The following is a 22782-nucleotide window of genomic DNA, read 5'->3' as shown; positions in this document are numbered from 1 at the left end:
ATATGAGCATATTGTGAATGTTTTTGCTGCATGGTTGAGCAATACCATTTCCTGACTTGAGCCCCAATCCATCCTATGCTAATCATATAGCAGAACAACACCAATGGCAGTTGCAGAGAATTCATGTTAATAATTTCCTGATTGCATGAAATAAAAAGGGAAGGTTGTAAAACAGACATGAGTAATGTTAAAACCCAGGCAACCTGTGCAAGGATGTTTAATACCCTGAACCCTGACAATTTATAGCAAAGAATTGCTGGAACTCAACAGGTCAAACAATATCCATAGGTTGAAATTGTCAGTCAGTGTATATGGTCTGAGCCCTTTATCAAGACTAAGATAGAATAGGTGAAAGTGCATCTATAAAGGGAAAAGAGGTGATCAGAGGATGAGGTGGAGAGATAAGTAGAAGGGAAAACTTATCAGGAAGGGGTTGTGTGGAAAAGAGAGAGCGAGAGCACAGGGTTAAGTAAAGAAGAATGGAAACAGTGGAATCAGATATGAATGGGGGTTACCTAAAATTAGAAAAATCAATGTCTATGTCATTACATTTAATAAGGCTGTCCAGGAGGAATATGATGATGCACTGTTCCTCATTTATGTTTGGCCTCGCCTTGAAAATGGATGAGGCCAAGGACAGACTCGTTACTGTAGAAATGTTTGGAGGAGTTAAAATGGTTGGCTCAAGTTTAGCCCCATGGATAGAGCATGGGAGTTTGGCAAACTGGTCTCTCAATCTGTGTTTGGTCTCATTGATGTAGAGGAGGCCTGACATTCTGTTCTCCAGCTTGTAAACAACTTTGACCAGACCACTGCATGTGCGTCAGCATCCCTTTTATATTTGCTTAACAGAACATGCAGTTAAACATAGAAAATAGGAGCAGGAGTAGGTCATTCGGCCCTTCATACCTGCTCCGCCATTCAGTGAGATCATGGCTGATCTTAAACTTCAGTACCCCTTCTCTCCGTAACCCCTAATTCCCTTATACTGAAGAAATATATCTAATTCCCTCTTAAATATATTCAATGAACCTGCCTCTACTGCTCTCTGTGGCAATGAATTCCACAGATTCACCACCCTCTGGGTAAAGAAATTCCTCCTCATCTTGGTCCTAAATGGTTTGCCTATTATCTTCCCCAGGTTCTGGACTCCCCCACAATTGGAAATATCCCTTCCGCATCCATTCTGTCCAGTCCTGCCAGAATTTGATATGTCTCTATGAGATCCCCTCTCAATCTTCTAAACTCCAGCGAGTACAATCCCAATTTGCGCAATCTTTCCTCATAAGTCATTCCTGCCATTCCAGATATCAGCCTGGTGAATCACCTTTGCACTCCCTCCATTGCAAGAACATCCTTCCTCAGATAAGGCGACCAAAACTGCACACAATACTCCAGGTGGGGTCTCACCAAGGCTCTGCACAGCTGCAGTAAGGTATTCAAACCCTCTTGATATGAAGGCCAACATACCATTTGTCTGCTGTACCTGCATGCTCACCTTCAGTGACTGGTCCACAAGAATCCCTAGGTCTCTCTGCACTTCCCCATCTCCCAATCTATTGCCATTCAAATAGTAATCTGCCCTCCGGTTTGGATTACCAAAGTGGATAACCTCACATTTATCCACATTGTAGTGTATTTGCCATATATCTGCCCAGACCCCCAATTTATCCCAATCACACTGGAGCTTCCTGACCCCCTCTTCAGTGCACACAACCGCTCCTAGCTTAGTGTCGTCTGCAAATTTGGAGATATTACATCCAATCCCCTCATCTAGATCATTAATGTAAATTGTGAACAGCTGGGGTCCCAGTACAGATTCCCTGTGGCACCCCACTGGTCACCGCCTGCCACTCAGAAAATGAGCCGTTTATCCCAACTCTCTGTCTTCTATCTGCCAGCCAGTTCTCAATCCACATCAATACCTTGGCCCCAATCCCATGAGCCTTGATTTTGCATGCCAGTCGTTTATGTGGGACCTTATCGAAGGCCTTTTGGAAGTCCAGGTACACCACATCCACTGGCTCTCCCCCATCTATTTTACCTGTCACCATCTCAAAGAATTCCAATAGATTTGTCAAGCACGATTTACCTTTTGTAAATCCATGTTGACTCTGTCCGATCCCTCCTCTGCTAGTCATATGCTCCGCTATTACATCCTTAATAATGGATTCCATCATTTTGCCCACTACTGATGTAAGGCTCACTGGCCTATAATTCCCTGCTTTTTCTCTACCCCCCTTTTTAAATAGTGGGGTAACATTAGCTACCCTCCAATCCATGGGTACTGATCCTGAGTCTATCGAGTTCTGGAAAATAATTCTTAAAGCATCTGCTATCTGAATGTCCACTTCTTTAAGTACCCTAGGATGTAGATTATCAGGCCCTTGGGATTTATCGGCCTTCAATTTCCCCAAGACCATGTCCTTAGAGATACTGATTTCTTTCAGTTCCTCCCTTACATTAGTCTCTATGTTTCCCAACATCCTTGAGAGGTTATTTGTATCCTCTCTTGTGAAAACAGAACTAAAGTAAGAATTTAATTGGTCTGCTATTTCCTTATTCCCCATTATATATTCCCCTGATTCTGACTGCAAGGGACCTACTCTGGATTTCACCAATCTTTTCATCTTGACATATTTATAAAAGCTTTTGCCGCAAGCTTACTTTCGTAATTTATTTTTGCTCTCTTGATTAATCCCTTTGTCCTCCTTTGGTGCATCTTGAACTGCTCCCAGTCTTCGGTTGTGGTACTTTTTCTGGCCAATTGATATGCTCTCTCTTTGGACATAATGTTGTCTCTAATTTCCCTTGTTATCCACGGTTGAGTCACCTTTTTTGGTTTGTTTTTATGCCAAACCGGTATAAACGATTTTTGCAATTTCTCCATTAGATCTGTGAATGCTTTCCATTGTCTATCCACATTCAATTCCCCCATAAACACCACCCAATCAATCTTACTCAATTCCCGTCTCATCCCATCATAATTCCCTTTATTTAAATTCAGGGCCTTAGTCTCTGTTTTAATTTCTTCACTCTCCATGTCGAGTGAGAATTCGATCATATTGTGATCGCTCCTACCCAAAGGGCCTCGTACAACAAGATTGCTGATTAGCCCCTTTTCATTGCATATTACCCAGTCTAAAATGGCCTGCTCCCGAGTTGGTTCCTCAACATATTGGTCAAGATAACCGTCCCGTAAACATTCAAAGAATTCCTCCTCCTCCTCCTCCTCAGTATTTTTACTAATTTGGCTAGTCCAATCTATATGTAAATTAAAGTTTCCCATGATGACAGCTGTTCCCTTATTGCACGCTTCTCTAATTTCTCTTTTTATGCCTTCCCTCACCTCTACATTACTATTTGCAGGCCTATATACCACACCCACTAACGTTTTCCGCCCCTTGCCCATATAGATTCCGCATCTTCCTTGTTAATATCCTTCCTGTCAATCGTGTCTGTCCTTTCTCTCACCATCAATGCTACCCCACCCCCTTTTCTTTCTTGCCGATCCCTCCTAAATATTGTGTACCCCGGGATGTTAAGTTCCCAGGCTTGCCCACCTTGCAACCATGTTTCTGTAATCCCAATCAAATCGTATTTGTTTGTCTCAATTTCCACAGCCAATTCATCTACCTTGTTCCGAATGCTTCTTGCATTAAGATATAAAGTCTTCAGATTTGCTTTTTTCACCCACCTTGCTCTTTCTCATTTTTTACTTTCGCTGCCTAACCTAACTTTTCCTATTTTATCTTTCCTGTCCTTTGCCCTATCATACAGGTTCCCATCTCCCTGCCAAATTAGTTTAAACCGCATCTGACGGCTGTACCAAACCTAGCTGCCAATATATTGTCCCTTTTCAGGTTTAGGTGTAACCCATCCTTCTTGTAAAGGTTTTGCCTTCCCCAAAAGAGATCCCAATGGTCCAAGTAGCCAAAACCCTCTTTTACACCAGCCCCTCAGCCACACATTAATTTGTCCTAACCTTCCATTTTTGTCCTCAGTTGCACTTGGCACATGTAGCAATCCAGAGATCACCACCCTGGCGGTCCTGTTTCTTAGCTTCTGTCCTTGCTCGCTGTAATCCTTTTTTAGTATCTCCTCCCTCTTTTTATCTATGTCATTGGTACCCACATGTACCAAGACATCAGGGTGCTCGCCCTCTCCTTTCAGAATACTCTGGACCTGATTTGAGATATCCCGTACCCTTGCACCAGGGAGGCAGCACACCTATCTGGCTCACAGAATCTCTTGTCTGTACCTCTGACAATGGAGTCCCCAATGACCACTGCATTCCTCCTTACCTTTTGTACCACCGTGCCAGGCTCAGTGCCAGCGACCTGGTCACTGCGGCCAGCTTCTGTCAGGTCATCTCCCTCAACAGCATCCAACACAATATACCTATTGCTGAGAGGGGTAGTCACAGGTGTGCTCTCCATTTTCCAGGCATTTTTCTTCCCTCCCCTGACAGTTACCCACTTACCTAACACATCTGGTCTCGGGGTAACTATCTCCCTGAAACTTGAATCTATTAACTCCTTACTCTCCCTTACCAGCCGCAGGTCCTCAAGCTGCAGCTCCAGATCACCAACTCGGTTCTTAAGGAACTGCATCTCGGTGCACCTGACGCAGATGTAGCTATCTGGGAGGGTGGAACTCACCCATGGTTCCCACATCTGACACCCAGTACAAAGGACTAAGCCCATTGGCATGACTGAGTTAAAATAATGCCGCTTACCTTTCTCCTCACCTGCTTTCGCCTCAGCCTGTTGAGCCAAAGCCTGGAAGTCCCACTCCTTCGCAAATGCTGAGCTCGAGTGCATTACACTCATGAGCTGGAGCAACTCAGCACGTCATGTAGCTTCCGCAGTAAGTAAAAGGTAACTAATATTTTGGGCCGGGGCCCTTTGTCACCCTTCACTTTCTATGGATGCTGCATGACCTGCTGAGTTTCTCCAGCACTTTTGTGTATTGCAGGAGAACATGCAGTTAATGTGTCTGGGCTGCAGGTGGCTGTAACACATCATTTATGTCCCTCCCTCTGTCTCCAGATTAACCTCGCAGAGACAGAGATCACTAGGATGGCTTTTGATTACACAGAAACTGAACTGGAATTGTTCAAGAAAACAGTAAGTAGAGTGGAGACTCTCCAGTGCCTCCTTCAGCACCATTTTGGTGTTTACATTTCCCACACATTTGTGAATTTTCTGTTGGCAAATGTTAATTAACATTAACATCTTTAAGTAAGCAACAGGTTAATAGTTCAAAGGTTCCTTTTATTGTCATGTAATAATACATTAAAAATGTAATATACATAATAAACCCACTTTTGTCTGTCTTAAGGAGTCACTATGAATATTATATGGCACCCTAACAGTAGGGTGAGTCCTTTGACCGCAGAACCCATTGCTTTATCGCTGCCAGCACAAGAAACTAGCAGGATTAGGCCCAAAGCTAACCTCAGAGTTCAGATTTTTTGTCAGAATGCATACATGACATCCCATACAACCATGAGATTCTTTTTCCTGCGGGCCAAGCAGAATTTCAACTCATCCGTGGTGCAAAAAAAACTGTCCTCAGGAAAATATAAGGATACAAAAGAGAGAAATGTAAACAAGAAGGAAATGCAAACTGTGTAATACAGAATTCACAAACTGCATTACATTCACATCTACCTTAATGAAATGCTTTAAGAGTTGGTCATGGCCAGAATTTCCCCCAAGACCTGGACCCACTGCAATTCGCCTACTGTCACAGTTGCTTCACAGCAGATGCAATCTCACTGGCTCAGCGCTGGGTTATCAAGACAACATCAGCACATACATCAGGCTGCTTTTCATTGATTACAGTTCCGGATTCAATACCATCATCTCCTCAGTAATGGTAAGCAAGTTCAAAACCTGGACCTCTGCTACTGGATGCTTGACTTCCTCACTGGACGAGCAGAGTCAGAGTGGATCGGTAACAACGTCTCCCTCACTATCAAAGCAGGCGCACCTCAAGGATGCGTGCTTATCCCATTGCTCTACTCTCACGAATGTGTGGGTAGGCACAGTTCAAATGCCATCTACAAATTTGCCGATGACACCATGGTCGTCAGCAGAATCACATACGGCAATGAGGAAGCATAGAGGAATGAGATAAATCAACTAGTTGAGTGGTGTCACAATAACCTTGCATTCAACATTAACAAAACTAAGAAACTGATTGTGGACTTCAGGAGGGGGAAATCAGAATACTGTGACAGATTATGTTTATATTGTAGATAGATATGTTTTAAAGGAGATAGATTGTGCGTTTTATTTTAGTGAAGGTCACAAATCAACAAACACTTCACAACACAGATCTCATTTAAAATGCCAGAGCTCTGCTCAAGCCAGATAGTCCAAGCTTTGTAAAGACAATGGAAACTACTTTGCTGAAGGACTTCACAAGTAGGTGTTAATTGGACATGCTGTGGAGTAATGGATTATTGTTTTGGAAAGCAACAGCTGAATGGACTCAGAAGATTGGGTCCAGTTCCACAATCTGTCTGAATGCAGTTTGCTGTTCTCAGAAGGGCATGTGGTTTTGCAAGCAGCGAGAGAGGAGACCAAACAGATTTTCTCTGAGAGAGAGAGAGACTGCTGGGTTTATGCAGTGGCTGTTGGAAGCTTGTTTAAAACCCCATTTTGAAGACGGGTTGTTAGTTTAACCTGGTCAAGGCCCTTGTGGTCCATACAAGAGGAGATGGCTGGCTGTATAATGTTTTGTCTGAGATAAGGGAAACAGAAGAGGAACTCTGTGGCAACCTGAAAGAAAGAGGTTATCATCTGGAAAACACTGATGGGGCAAGTTTCTTCAGGAAGACACTGAAGTGGCTGATTGGAAGGAATCAGTTTGTGTCCAATGAGCAACAAATCTCTCTGAAAACCAACAAGAACCTTCTTGAGCGGTAACCATTTACCTTTCAAGCACCAAAGTCTGGTGAAATTCATAAATGTTAAATTCTGTGCACATTATAAGAATTGCCTGATACCGGAGAACTTGGAGGAGTGAGAAGTGAGATTGGACTGCGAATCAAAGAACTTTTCTGAACTTATAAACATTACATACACATGCGCTTAGAATTAGAAGGGGGTTAAATTAGGTAAAGTTACATTAATAGTAATAAGTTAAAGTTTGATCCTGTTTTCATGTTTAAAGATAATTAAAGGTAACTTTTGTTTAAGTAACCATTTGTTTTGGTGAATTTTATTGCAGCTGGGTTTTGGGGTCCTCTGGGCTCGTTACAACACAAACGAGTCCTCATTGAGGAATCAGCAATGGGAAGGAAGGGTTAAGAATTCCTGGGTGTCAATATCTCTGAAGATTTATCCTGGGGCCTTCTTGTCAATACAATTATGAAGAAGGCTTGCCAGTGGCTAAGTTTCGTTGAGAGATTGAGAAAATTTGGTATGACACCAAAGACTCTTGCATCATTGCAGGAAAAGGCGACAGAGGGCTGTAAACTTATCAAGTGCCATCATGGGCATTCGTCTTCAGTCCATTAAGGACATCACTAAGGACTACAAGAGGCAGTGTCTTAATAAAGCAGCTCTATCCTCAAGGACCCTCACCACTCAGGCCATGCACTCTTTCCACCTCTGAATGATGATGATGGTCTTGATGTCACTTTCCCTACTTGATCCCCCTTCTCAGAATCAGAATTTATTGTCATGAACATGCCACAAAATCTGTCATTTTGTGGTACCATTATGGTGCAAATATTGCTATAAAGTCACATTTAAAAACAAAATCAATGCAAAAATAAGAGTAAGTGAGGTAGCGTCTTTGGTTCATGGTCCATTTAGAAATCTGATTACCGGGAGAGAAGAAGAAGCTGTCCTTGTGCCGCTGGGTGTTTGTCTTCAGGCTCCTGTACCTCCTTCCTGATGGTAGCAGTGTGAAGAGGGCATGGTCTGTGTGGTGAGGGTCCTTGGGATAGAGGCTGCTTTCTTACTCTTGCACTTTAACCCCTTTGGACTAAAAAAAATCTAATTTTCCATCCTATTTTCTTATATCTGCATGTTAATTATGTTTCATGTGCAACTGGATCTCTGTACACCATTTTATTTCTGTTTAAACAAGAACATTTGTATTCCTACTGGTACCAGTCAAATGTAGCCTGTGATTTTTGTCTCATTACTTTATTAACCACAAGTATTTCAAACAATTGCTTAACATTTCAGTTTCACAATTCATTATTTTAGTTAAACAAGCCTTTACTTTCACAACTTCCAAAACTCAGTACCTGTATTTAGTTATTACCCACTCTGGATGAACTGACAGGTCAGATTTGGTGAGTTTTTCTCTGATTCAGGGTGTTATCTTCTGCAGTTGGTCTACAGTGCGGTACTTTTTTCCTCTATTTTCCCCTATGCTCCACAGTTTTAAATTTGTAATCAAAGAATTCATGTGTACCGGTTATTAAAATGCACATTCCAGAGTTTATTCAGGGTTATTTGTACACATTTGTTTGACCATGTAGAAATTGCAGCACATTTTATACATAGTCCCCTCATTTCAGGGCACCATAATGTTTGGGACATTGGCTTCACAGGTGTTCGTGAGTACTCAGGTATGTTTAATTGCCTCATTGATGAAGGTATAATAAAGCGAGGCTTGCTTCTAAGCTTTTGATCACCTTTGGGGTCTGTAGTTGCCATTTTTCAACATGAGGACCAGGCTTTGCCAATGAAAGTCAAAGAAGCCATTATGAGGTTGAACAATAAGACAGTAAGAAACGTCGCCCAAACCTTAGGATTACCAAAATCAACAGGTTGGAGCATCATTAAGAAGAAAGAGCATACTGGTGAGCTTAGTAATGGCAAAGGGACTGGTATTCCAAGGAAGACTCCACTGCTGCTGATAGAATTCTTATCATAATGAATAAAAGTTCCCAAATATATGTCCGACAGTCAGAAACACTCTTTCGGAAGCAGGTGAGAAAATGTTAATGACTACTGCCTGCAGAAGACTTCATGAACAGGAATATAGAGGTTACATTGGCCACAGAAAGGATGGGCAAATTACATTTTGTCAAGAAACATTTAAGAGAGCTTGCAGAATGCTGGAAAAAGATCTTGTGGACAGATAAGACCAAGATTAACCTGAATCACAGTGATGGCAAAAACAAAGTGTGGAGATGTAAAGGAACTTAAAAGCAGACCACTTTTCCCATGGTTTGCATCTTGCAGTGTAAGCTCTGTATCCAGGTCTGCCTCGTGAAGAGTGTTTCTGATGAGTTGGACATTCATTTGGGGACTTTTCTTCATTATGATGAGAGTTCTTTTGCCTTCCTTCTTACTAATGTTCCAAACTGTTGATTTTGGTAATCCTAAGGTTTAGGCAATGTCTTACAGATTTATTCTTGTTTTTCAGCCTCATAATGGCTTTGACTTTCATTGACACAACTCTGGCCCTCATGTTGAAAAATGACACTACAGACTGCAAAGGTGATCAAAAGCTGACCTTGCTCTCTTCTATCTGCAACAATGTGAAGCCAAATATCTCAAACATTATGATGGCATGAAATGAGGGGGCTATGTACAACAAGTGCTGTAATTTCTACATGATTTTCCCCAGGACCTTGAGGGAAGTCAGTGATTTTTCAAAAGTCACTAGAGGGGGGCATGGTGCCTCAGGATTGGTGTATCACAAACATGGTTCCTCTGTTTAAAAAGGGCTCCAGGTGTTGGCCCAGCAACTATAGACCAGTAAGTTTAACTTTGGTGGTTGGTAAACTAATGGAAAGTATACTTAGAGATAATATGTGTAAGTATCTAGAGGGGCAGGGACTGATCAGGAACACCCAACATGGGTTTGTGAAGGGAAGGTCATGTTTGACAAATCTTGTTGAATTTTTTGAGGTGGTGACGAGGAAGGTTGATGAAGGTAGAGCAGTAGATGTTTTCTATGGATTTCAGTAAGGCCTTCGATAAGGTTCCACATGGAAGGTTGGTAAGGAAGGTTCAGGCACTAATTAATGTTGAGATAGTCAGATGGGTTCAATAGTGGCTAGAGGGTAGATGCCAGAGAGTCATGGTGTATAACAGTCTGTCAGGATGGAGGCTGGTGATGAATGGTGTGCCTCAGGGATTGGTATTGGGTCCCTTGTTATTTGTCATTTACATTAATGATTTGGATGATTGAGTGGTAAATTGGGTTAGTAAATATGTGGATGATACAAAAATAGGGGGAGTTACTTCACTAAGATGGTTTTCAGAGATTGCAGAAAGATTTGGACGGCTTAGAAGAGTGGGCTGAAAAGTGGCAGATGGAGTTTAATACCAATAAGTGTGAGGTGCTTCATTTTAGGAAGAAGAATCAAAACAGGGCATATGCAGTGAAGGGGAGGGGGCACTGAGGAATGCAGAGGAACAGAGAGATCTTGAATAATGGCTCATCGTTCTTTGAAAGTGGAATCTCATGTGGATAGAGTGGTAAAGAAGGCTTTTGTTATGCTGGCCTTTATAAATCAAAGCATAGAATATAGGAGGTGGGAAGTGATGTTGAGACTATTCAAGCATTGGTGAGGCCAAGTTTGGAATACTGTGTACAGTTCTGGTCCCCAAATTATAGGAAGGATATCAACATGGTAGAGAGGGTGCAGAATGTTGCCTGGATTTCAATATCTAGAATACAAAGAAAGATTGATTAGACTGGGCCTTTATTCATTGGAGCATAGAAGGTTGAGGGGGGATTTGATAAAGGTATTTAAAATTATGAGGGGGATTGAGAGAGTAGATATGAATAGGCTCTTCCCCTTGAGAGTAGGTGAGATTGGAATGAGGGGTCATGAGTTAAGGGTTAGGAGGCAAAAGTTTAGAAGTAATATGAGAAGGGAGCTTCTTCACTCAGAGAGTGGTGACTGAGTGGAATGACCTTCCGGAAGAGGTGGTTGCAGCAGGGTCAATTTTGTCATTTAAGAAAAAGTTGGATAGGTGCATAGATGTGAGAGGGCAGGATGCTGGCAAGTGGGACCAGAGATCACTTAAATCGGTTCGGACTAGATGGGCCAAGATGGCCTGTTTCCATTATGTAATTGTTATCTGGTTATAAACCAAAATGTATACAAATAACTTTGAATAAACTCTGGAATGTTCACTTTAATTACATGTGAATTGTCCTGTACACTCTCCAGACATGCTGAGTTCTTTATAGCTGATTATATGGATATAGGTGCAGTGCGAGTGTTTGTTTTTTTGTCAACTCCCTCCTGACCCCATTCCACACGTACCTTTTGTGTTTTTACAATACTTCTGATTGACCCTTTCGCAGAACATCCTTGTCTGTTTTATGCTCAGTGTTAAATTGGTACTGTATTGGTACTGATCAGATGTCGATCACTTGAATTTCCTTTCTTGTGCTCCTTGTTCTATGGTTCAATGCATTTTTCACTCAGAATATCCTCCCACAGCATTTGGGATACTTGAAACCGATGAAGGCTACACGATTAAAATGAATAGCTTCTAATTTCTCTACAAGCCACCTTAACCATATAACCACTTACAGCACAGAACAGGCCAGTTCGGCCCTACTAGTCCATGCCGTAACAAATTCCCACCCTCCTAGTCCCACTGACCAGCACCCGGTCCATACCCCTCCAGTCCTCTCCTATCCATGTAACTATCCAGTCTATCCTTAAATGTAACCAATGATCCCGCCTCAACCACGTCTGCTGGAAGCTCATTCCACATCCCTACCACCCTTTGCGTAAAGAAATTTCCCCTCATGTTCCCCTTATAATTTCCCCCCTTCAATCTTAAACCATGCCCTCTAGTTTGAATCTCCCCCACTCTTAATTGAAAAAGCCTATCCACATTTACTCTGTCTGTCCCTTTTTAAAATCTTAAACACCTTTATCAAGTCCCCCCTCAATCTTCTACGCTCCAGAGAAAAAAGCCCTAGTCTGCACAACCTTTCCCTGTAACTCAAACCTTGAAATTCTATCAACATTCTCGTGAACCTTCTCTGCACTCTCTCTATTTTGTTCATATCTTTCCTATAATTTGGTGACCAAAACTGGACACAGTACTCCAAATTTGGCCTCACCAATGCCTTGTACAATTTCATCATAATCTCCCTACTCTTGAATTCAATACTCCGATTTATGAAAGCCAACATTCCAAATGCCTTCTTCACCACACCATCTACCTGAGTATCAGCCTTGAGGGTACTATTTACCACAACTCCTAAATCCCTTTGTTGCTCTGCACATCTCAATAGCCTACCATTTAATGCATATGACCTATTTAGATTTGCCTTTCCAAAATGTAACACCTCACACTTATCTGTATTAAATTCCATCAGCCATTTCTCAGCCCACACCTCCAGCCTTCCTAAATCACCTTTTAATCTACGGTAATCTTCCTCACTGTCCACAACACCACCAATCTTTGTATCATCCGCAAACTTGCTTATCCAATTCTCCACCCCAACTTCCAGATCGTTAATATATATAACAAACAATAGTGGACCCAGGACCAATCCTTGAGGTACTCCACTAGTCACCGGCCTCCAATTGGACAAACAATTTTCTACCACTACTCTCTGACACCTCCCATCCAACCATTGCTGAATCCATTTCACTACCTCCTCATTTATACCTAATGCCTCCACCTTTTTTCCTAACCTCCTGTGGGGAACTTTGTCAAAAGCTTTACTAAAGTCTAAATAGACAACATCCACAGCTTTCCCTCCATCAATCTTTTTTGTAACTCCCTTGAAAAACTCAATCAGGTTTGTCAAACATGATCTACCCCTGACAAAACCATGCTGATTACTCCCTAGCAATCCCTGTACCTCCAAATATTTGTAAATACCATCCCTCAGAACACTTTCCATCAACTTGCCCACCACAGACGTCAGACTCACGGGCCTATAATTCCCAGGTTTACATTTGGACCCTTCCTTAAACAGCGGAACCACATGCGCAACCCTCCAATCCTTTGGCACTACCCCCGTGGCCAGTGACATCCTAAATATCTCTGTTAATGGCCCCACTATCTGTCCACAAGCCTCCCTGAGTGTCCTTGGGAATATTTTGTCCGGTCCCGGAGATTTATCAATCTTTATCTTTTTCAACACAGCCATCACTACCTCCTTGGTTATCCTTGTATGCTTCATGACCTCCCCACTATTTTTCTTTACCTCAACTGGTTCAATATTTTTTTCCCTAGTGAATACCGAAGCAAAGAAATCATTCAAAATTTCCCCCATTTCCTCTGACTTCTCACTCAGCCGACCCTCGCTATCTACAAGGGGTCCAATTTTATCCCTCACTAATCTTTTAATATACCTATAGAAACCCTTTGGATTTATTTTTACTCTGTCTGCCAAAGCCTCTTCGTGCCTTTTTTTGGCCTTTCTAATTTCTTTCTTAAGATTCCTTCTACACTCCTTGTAGTCCTCCTTCAAATTCTCAACTCCCTGCTCTTTATACCTCTTGTACACCTCCCTTTTTCTCCTAACCAAATTTCTAATATTCCTCGAAAACCAAGGCTCCCTATGACTTCCAGCCTTTCCTTTGATCCTCACTGGGACATATCTACTCTGTACCCTCAAAATTTCTTTTTTGAATATCCTCCATTTTTCATTTACATCCTTTCCTGAAAATATCCTGTCCCACTCAATACTCCCCAAATCCCTTCTTATTCCTTCGAAATTTGCTCTTCTCCAATCCAGAACCTCAACTTTAGGCCCCTCCTTGCTCTTCCCTAAAACTAACAGAATTATGGTCACTAGACCCAATTTGTTCTCCAACATTAATGTCCGATACTTGACCTAGCTCGTTCCCTAACAGGAGATCTAGTATTACACCGTCCCGAGTCGGTTCTTCTAGTAATTGATTTAGAAAACAATCTTGAACACATTTAACAAACTCTAGCCCATCCAGCCCTCTAACTGTATGGGTATCCCAATCAATGTGCTCATTTGTATTTTTTTCAAGATTCTTTGGGTGCCACTTACAGCTCACATGTGCAGTTATTTTTCAGATGGACCTCGTTCTGGAGTCAGAGAATGGGATTGTCTCTTCTACAGACATTCTGAACTTGGCTGATCAACTGCAGCCCAAGAAAATGAAGAAGAAGGAAGCAGAGCAGGTGTTGCAGAGATTTGTGCAGGCCAAGTGGCTCTGTGAGGCAAGTGGCAGCTGAGTGAGTGCATGTTTGACCTTTCTTGTAGCAAGAAAGCACTTTGCTTTGTCTCCCTGTGGTGATGATGTTCCTGTTTGTTCTGTTCTCACTAGAATGAAGGGGAGTATATTCTCAGCACTCGTTGCATTATGGAGCTAGAACAATACATTCGCAACATGTACCAGGATCTGGTGAAGGAGTGCAACATCTGCCATAACATCTCTATCCAGGTAATAGGTGCCTCTGCAACTGTTGGATATTCCTTCGTGGCAGCCAGAGATTAGAACTGGGAGCTGGAGCTCTGTTCTTGGTTCTAGGTGGATTAGAGTAAGGGGAAGTTGAAATTTTGGTATTTACTTCTAACAACAATATTCCTGCCAGTACCAATAAAGTGCAGAGTAGAAACTCTAATTGTACTACTCTACTTAAATACTGATTTTTTTTCTTTCTCCAGGGCCAAACATGCGAGGTCTGTGGAGCAAAAATCCATCTCCCCTGTGCTGCAAGGTATTTCCAAGGACGGGGTGACCCTTGCTGTCCAAACTGCAGACAGTTCTGGCCTCACGAGATCCCAGGTAACAACTGTTCAATCAACAACATTATTATATAAAGTGCATAATCATTAATTTACTTGGTCATAGCCCACATCTAATCCATCCTGAACAGCTGGAGTGCAGATGGTTCGATTCTGCCTCTCACCTCAAGGTCAGGCCATTGAATTACATTTAAGGCTTATAAAAGGTGGGAGGATGTTTATAGAAAATACCTATTAAACATGACAATATCACAGTATCCTTGGAACTCAATAGAGTAAAACCTACAGATACTGCAAATTATTCAAGCAATGGTTTGATGCAGTCACCAAGTCCCTTGTTTCTATTTTGTGCACAGGCTGTTACCAGGAGGCCATGGTAAATTCTGTCAATTGTCGGGCAGCGCTGAAAAATAATTCTAGTTCATCCAGAGCAATCTTTTTGAAATTACATTTCAAACCTACAGCCAAAGATGTGTGAATTTTCACAGTAGTCTGAAGTTCATCTGCAAGAAACAGGAGCTCAGTGCAGTGGTTCACTTAGCCTTTGCTTGTTGTAATTACATTGTATTAAACAAAAAATTCTGCGGATGCTTGGGGTAATCTGCAATTACAAAAGCGTTAAAGAAACTCAGGAAGTAAAGGGTAACCAATGTTTTGGGCCTCGGCCTTTTGTGAGGTATAAGCAAACAATAAGCACCTGCCCATTTTGCTGACACCTGATGAAGGGCCCAGGCCTGAAATGTTGGTTACCCTATACTTCTTATGGATATTGTGTGATCTGCCAAGTTCCTTCAGCACATTTGGGTATTACGTTGTGATCGTGTTGCTGTCTTGTTGGTCTTTTTATTTTGCTGATTCAACCCAAGTTCTTCTCTCACCTAGAAGTCCACAGATTGAGCCATTGATGTCCCCTCCCTCCTCTACACTAAAGTTGCCACACAGGCATCGGGAATGAGGCATCAAGCAAAATGTGGCAGTCACAGAAAAGAGAAGAATGATGTTCTGAGCAGAATTTTCCTGAATTAAATGGTGTTTTCTTTTATTAAACATGGAGTTGACACATTGATATTCTGAATCTTGTATTTTCACAGCATTACTATTATGTTACAGTGCAAAATGTGATGTCTCCACGAGCAGCAGCTCTGTTCTTGCTAATTTTCTCAGCTTGGATGCTCCATCATCTTTTCATTCTCTATTTGACCCTGTCTTGGAGAGAACTAGTGCTGGGAATTAATTTGAGATCTTATTCCTATCAGTGACAGATTCAAAATGTGAACAAGAATGATAAGCAGTTACTAAATAAAATGAGTAACGTTAAATTTTTGAAATTTTTCTTCATCATTCTCTGCCACAAATCAGAATGTCCATTGCAAAAGTCAATATTTATCTGAAGTCAGTTATCCTAATTTTTACTAGCCAATGTAGATGTATGATTTTGGTTCATAATCAGAATCATATAGGAAATAACTAAAAGGCATGTTGTGAGCTGAGTAAATCACTTAAGGAAAGCACTTGAAGGCCATTGGTGGTTCCCACTCTCCTAGTCTATTTACATGCACAATAATGTATCAAATTCCACATGATGTACAAGTTCTATGAGTAGCTATCAGTTGATAAAGTTAGCCTGATCCCAACTCCCTTAATTTGGCAGGAAGAAGTCTGATTTGACTATGTTGGATTCAGAACCAGTAACTGGATTTGGTTTGTACAGTAAAATTTACTCTGGTCCTATTAGTTACTCTTACTTGACGCAGCTCTGTGAGGAGCAGCAACAACGTCTCTCACCAACTCCTTAGCAACATATCAAATCTCCTCAAACCCCTCACAAAGTATAGCTGCTGGTGGGCCTTCTTTGTGACTGCATCGACATGGAAGCTCCAGGACAGATCCTGACAAATGAGATGCTGACACCCAGGAATTTGAAGTTCTTAACCCTCTCCACTACTGAGCCCTGAAAGAGGACTGGATGGTGTTCCCCTGACTTCATAATTGGGATTACATTCCATCTGCCACCCAGGTTTCCAACTGATCTATGCCCTGCTGTTGTCTCAGACAACCTTTCTCCCAATTTGCACCACCGCCAATTTTTCTGCAACTTCACGTAGGAGTGAACAAAGAAGGTTGTACAAGTTTCCTCTCTTATCCGATGCTCTGGTCTGGCAACTCCCACGTTCCAGCACATTTCAACATACTGTCATTACTATTATTTCCTTACGGACAGTGGGGGACTCACACCCAGGTCCTGATCGCTGGCACGGTAAAGATCGGATCTGCCGCAATCGAAATCAGGGTTCGAGTCCCGCGCTGTCTGTAAGGAGTTTGTACTAATGACAGCAGATTTAACCTTGACAGTGCCAGCGATCGAGACCGGGGTTTGAGTCTCACACTGTCTGTAAGGAGTTTGTACTAATGACAGCAGATTTAACCTTGACAGTGCCAGAGATCGAGACCGGGGTTTGAGTCTCACACTGTCTGTAAGGAGTTTGTACTAATGACAGCAGATTTAACCTTGACAGTGCCAGCGATCGAGACCGAGGTTTGAGTCTCACACTGTCTGTAAGGAGTTTGTACTAACTTCCCTTTTGCGGGTGCTGTAAAGACTTTGTGCTAACTGCTACGCGCTAACTGTGCTGCCCTCCTGTTTTAAGCTTTGTCTACCTTTGATCTGTTTACATTGAGGAACCTATGTTTTCCGGTATTTTCTGTGGTCTGGAAATGGCCAGGTCCCAGATTAAAGAGGTACAAAGTGTAGAAATCTCCAGATCAGCTGAGTTGCTCCTGATAATGGAGAGCAGTAAAATCTGGAAGGTGAAATTTAGCACAGTAATGATCAAACTCCAAAGGCAATTTCCTTTCACTGACTGGTTGTAGTTTCTTCCTGCATCTCTATCCTCCAATATCTTCCTCTATTCCTGTGTCAGGACATGCATTCACCTTCAGCTTTACAATTCACATTCTAGAAACAACAATCAAGACCACCAGAAACTGACAGAGAAACTGATGTTCAGAGACCTTATGTAATGCCAATGGTTTACTGGGATAAAAAGGACTTCTCCTGGGCTCAAGATGCATTCCTGGAAATCATCCATTTCAAACTCTGGAAAAGTCAACAAATCTGGATTCTCCACATCAACCTGGAAAAAAAAGTGATAACTTGGGTTTGGGATCAACATGTTTGATTCTGACAGACAGCAGAACACAGTAAAGGTTTACATCATGCGTAATAAACAGAAGCAGTTCTCGTTCCTCCTCTTTCATTCAACAAGATCATGGCTGATATTTTAGTTCGGCCCCTGTTGAGAATGGTTGCTGTACATCATCCTGTTGATTCCTTCAGCTGCTTTGTCCCTATCCTGACTTCTGGTCTGTTCTCCCTGCTCTCCATCCTTCAAAATTGTTCAACAAAAAAGTCTGCAAACGCTAAGTGCAATGTACAAACGTGCTGGACAAACCTAACAGGCCATGCAGCATGGACAGGAAATGAAGGTGAAATGAGCCCTCTTCCTTCAAATACCTGTTCTGTATTCCACTCATCCAATCACACTCAACTCTGCCCACCTCATACCAATTCTTGAAATTTGCTCCCTGCTTTGGTCTCCTTTCTCCACCACCTTCCTTACCTGGCTAGTGTTGTGCAGGAGCTGAGTAGGGTGGGGATACAGTTTCGGGGTTTGTTCTGGTGAATAGAGGCGGATGTATTTCTGACCCACGACCTAGTAGAGGCAAAAAAAATTTGAAACTTCTTCACACCAGGCAAAAATACTTACAATGAGTTACTTTCCCCTCTATCCCAACTTTTACTGCTGTCTCCCAGTTCCTCCTTGCATCTTACCCAGCAGTAATTCTTGTATTTGCCAACATTCAGACACATGAAACCAAATGTACAAGACAACTTTCATAGTCATAAATTCACAATGCAGAGTATGAAGTCCACAACAAATCCCTTCCTTTAAACCTACCTTTGCTCATGTGAGAATGTGATTCTCCGGACAGCATCTCTTCGAGATTCGCTTCTAATAAATCAGGAGTTTGTAAGGGACAGGAAGTCTTGTTAGGCATGTGTTCAAAGTCTTAATGTACCTTTTATCAAAAATGCAGCAGACATATCTCAAAGGCTGTTGAAAGTATATTGTAAGGTTTTCTATTACGATGCCCTACTTTATAAAATGTTGAGTACTTCCAACACACTGGACTTGACAGGAAAGCACAATCAAAGGTTTCCTCATAAATCAGGCAGAGGAATTAGACCAGGACACAACATAAATATTCCACTTTGGTGACAAGACTCTGCAGGTCTGGAATCTGAACCAAAACACAATTGGAGGAACTCAGTGAGTCGAGCAGCATCAGGGGGAGAAAGAGAATGGTTGATTTTTTGGGATGAAACCCTACATCAAGATTTGGATGTGGAGAAGCCATTGTAAAGATAGGGTGGGAGGGCTAGGGGGTTTGGTGACCCAGGGAGGGGTGAAGAATGATGATGGAGGTAGGAGATTGGTGGATGCCAGACAGAGGGAGGCAAGAGAAACAAAGGGGTCAAGATGGAGGAACATGAGTCATACAGGGTGGAGTGGTTGATTAGAAGACAAAGGCTGACCAAAATGGTAAAATCTGATGAGGGACAATGATTTGTCCACCACCACTGCTGTTCAACCTGCTGAGTTCTTCCAGCAGATTGTGTTTAGCATTTCACAAGGACAGCCTTGGTGTCACGGGGGAGGGGCATTCATGGGCCATGCCCCCCACAATGAGTTATTGGGCCCTCCCCACCCACCTGGAGCACTAGCATCACAAGGGGGTTGCAAACCGTGGGAATTTTCAACTCAGAGGCTCTACAGTGCATGGCTCTGGCTGTGAGAGCATGTATTGTCCTGAGTGGGACAGGTCATGATGGCTGTCAATGGAGCCAAAAAAAAAAGACAAATGAAAACTTATCTCAGCAGCAGGGTGGATTCAGAATGTCTGGCGGATGTGTTTGTACGTATGGGAACAGATCCAGCAATCTTTACTGGGATCTACTTGAACCATATGGATCCCATGGGAAACTATTCTCTTGTGAATTTCAGGTGCTGACAGTCACCAGAGACAAGGTTAAAAATGTTGTCAAACAAATTAAATCAAAAGCCACTACCCTGATGGGTACTACTACTTCTCAGTGGCGAAAAACCTCGTTGATTGAAAGACTGGAGTTTTAATTTACAATTTCAGACTGCACCCCCCTCACCCATGCTGAATGAGTCTTCGAACAGCAGTTCGTATCTCCCCCCCACCGTGGGTAACCTAATGCCCCCTGATTACACGTCTTCTGACGCCAACTCTACAGTACCTGCTGCAGAAACCTGTTACCTAAATTTCTAATTTTCTTGCAATGACACACAGTGCCCAAGATCCAATCTCAACTCCATATCATCCTCATACCTTCCTTTTCCTAGTGTGTGCAGATATTTTAATGCTGAGCCATGCTGTCACCTACTCAATACTTCACAAGATAGGTGCAGCAAAGGAAAGGAAAGGATCAGGCTTATCCAGGTTCAGATATTCTGTTAGATTCTGGGTATTATAAAGCACAGTGTAGAACAGATCCTCACGACACATTGACCAATCTCCCAGACACTATACACAAAACCCCATTCTGAGTTAATTCCAGAGGGGTCACTATGCTTCAGCTTCCCCTGCGTCAACATCATCTATCTTTCTCTTTAAGATGCTCCTTATGTATTTGCAGTTTGTTTTGGAACTAACCTGTGTCAGAAAGTTGTGCTGTGGGTCCTGGTGCAGAGGTGAAATTGTTCCCATTGGCCCAAACCAGGCATTTATGGTGATCTCATCTTCATCCATGTCTCCCAGACAGCAGTAATCTGGTATCTGGATATCCTGCTTCAACTCTGGGATCTGTGTAAAGAAATAATGTAACAGGATTAATCCCCCACAGAAAAGAAACTCCAGAAATGAAATCCAATAGAAGATGGAGAATTGCGTATTTGCTCCTCGGGACTGAGGCCGGGTAGGTGAAAGGTATCAGTGGCACAGAATATCACAGTCACACATTTGTGGTTGTGAGCAGAAGTAGCAGAAAAGGTCAAGGATAAAATAGTTTAGTATTGAAGTAAGACCAATTTTACTAGGCTAAGGTGTTTTAACAACAGTATTCTCACAGGAGTGGATGATGCCAATTATGGTCAACATGTGCAAAGTATTGATACAGAGAGCAAAATATTAAGGGATTAGCATAGCAGACAAAAATCACCAAGCCCAGGTGAAATGTATCTCAAGCTATTAAAATCAAAGCAGAAAATTTCAGAAAAACTTTGACTACGATTGTTCAATCCTCTCTGGCTTTGAGTGGTTCTGGAAGTCTGTAAACCTGCTGTTTGAAAACGGAGGATGGGATTAACTGAGAAATTGTAGGCCAGTTGGTTTAGCTTTGATGAGCAAATAAATGAAATCCATTCTCCAGGATTGTATAAACCCTGTCAGCAGGAATTGTTATGGGAAATTCATTTTTCACTAACCACTGCATTTTTTCAGAAGGTAACAAGGAGGGTTGTTGAAGGCAGGATTTTTGAAATGGTCTGCAGAGATTTTAGTAGGGCTTTTTAGATCCCACATTAAAGCATGGTCAAAAATATAAAAACTCAAGAGCATGGCAAAGTTTCCTGCCACAGAGAATTTTGGAAACATGACAGGGCTCATTGCTCATTCTCTTGTTTCTTTGTTATACTAATGATTTAGAACGTGGTTCTCAACATTTTTCTTTCCACTCACAAACCACTCTAAGTATTCCCTATACCATAGGTGCTCTGTGATTAGTAATGGATTGCTTAAGGCAGTCTGTGGGTGGAAAGAAAGTTTGAAAACCATTGTTTTAATTGACTTGTTCTGTGCACGGTTTCATACCTCCAAAGGTAATGGGCCGATAACAATTTTTCTCAAGCAAAATATTTCATTAACAATTGGGACTAGGGCAGTGATTCTCAACCTTCCCTTCCCACTTACATACGAACCTCAAGCAATCCCTTACTAATTAATCACAGAGCACCAATGGCATAGGGATTACTTAAAGTGGGATGTGAATGGAAAGAAAAAGGTTGAGAACCACTGATTTAAACTTAAATGCAGGAGGTGTGATAAATTAGTTTATAGATGGCATAAAAGTTAATCATGTGATTGACAGTGATGAGAAACATTACAGACTGCAAGAAGGTATGCAAGCTGGGCAGAAAAGTGAAGAGGAGAATTTTTTTATTTTTAATTTAAAAAAATTTTTCACACTGTGAACCATATCAATCAAAATACATACAAACATTTCCCTCTTAAATATACACAGAGGCATTTTCTCTCTTTTTCTCCCCCCTTCCCACCCCCCTCCATGTATCTTTATGTTTAAATCCTTTTCCCACTTTTGTTTAGGTTTATAGCTTATTTCATCATTTTCCTTACCTTACAGCTTAATGTACATATTTGTTATAAATCTTTTAATTATGATTGTGTCTGTAATCACATATTCAAAGCTGCTTCCTTCTGGTAATCTCAATCAGTTTCCCAATTTATCCTTTAAGTAGGCTTTCAGTTGATGGTATGCAAACATTGTACCGTGAGTCATTCCATATTTGTACTTTATTTGTTCAAATGTTAATAAATTATTTTCCAAAAAACAATTTCTATTCTTTTAATCCCTTTTCTCTCCCATTCTCTAAATGAAAGATTATCTATTGTAAAAGGGATTAGCTGATTTTGCGTCAATGATTTTGGTAGTTGGTAATTTGTTTTTTTCCTTTCTAAGTGAATCTTTTTCCATATATTGAGTAAATGATGCAGTACTGGTGAGCTTTTATATTGCACCAGCTTTTCATCCCACTTATAAACCTTCTCCCCTATTTTATCTAGCTCTAACTTAGTCCAATCTGGTTTCCCCTTGTCTCATAAAAATCTTATAAATACCTTAATTGTGCTGTTCTATAATAATTTTTAAAGTTTGGTAACTTTTTTGTACCACTCTGTTAATTTATCTAACGCTATTCTCGGTTTCCCCCCTTTCCATAAAAATTTCCTTATTATTCTCTTTAGTTCATTGAAGAATTTCTCTGT

General features: G+C 41.6%; 2 protein-coding genes across 6 annotated transcripts in view; one reads left to right on the top strand and one right to left on the bottom strand.

The window, feature by feature from the left end:
* nsmce1 (NSE1 homolog, SMC5-SMC6 complex component) overlaps positions 1-15760 on the top strand; it is a 62711-nt gene extending 46951 nt beyond the window's left edge. For both annotated transcript variants that reach the window (XM_069906323.1, XM_069906324.1), the window contains 5 exons: positions 5052-5129; positions 14019-14165; positions 14273-14389; positions 14614-14734; positions 15577-15760. In XM_069906323.1, coding sequence (XP_069762424.1) covers positions 5052-5129; positions 14019-14165; positions 14273-14389; positions 14614-14734; positions 15577-15599 — 486 coding nt within the window. In that variant the 3' untranslated portion in view covers positions 15600-15760. The remainder of the gene's footprint in view (positions 1-5051; positions 5130-14018; positions 14166-14272; positions 14390-14613; positions 14735-15576) is intronic.
* Positions 12301-22782, bottom strand: part of kdm8 (lysine (K)-specific demethylase 8) — a 77779-nt gene continuing 67297 nt past the window's right edge. For 3 of the 4 annotated variants that reach the window (XM_069906318.1, XM_069906320.1, XM_069906319.1), the window contains exons 6-8: positions 20437-20586; positions 18315-18407; positions 12301-17828 (exon numbers count right to left, since the gene is read on the bottom strand). In XM_069906318.1, the coding sequence (XP_069762419.1) occupies positions 17664-17828; positions 18315-18407; positions 20437-20586 (408 nt within the window). In that variant the 3' untranslated portion in view covers positions 12301-17663. Of the gene's footprint in view, positions 17829-18314; positions 18408-18643; positions 18708-20436; positions 20587-22782 lie in introns of those variants that run through there. The other variant, XM_069906321.1, reaches the window with a different exon arrangement.

The sequence above is a fragment of the Narcine bancroftii genome, chromosome 12 (genome assembly GCF_036971445.1).
Source record: "Narcine bancroftii isolate sNarBan1 chromosome 12, sNarBan1.hap1, whole genome shotgun sequence".
Lineage (NCBI taxonomy): Eukaryota > Metazoa > Chordata > Chondrichthyes > Torpediniformes > Narcinidae > Narcine > Narcine bancroftii.
This window is presented reverse-complemented; position numbering and strand designations above follow the sequence as displayed.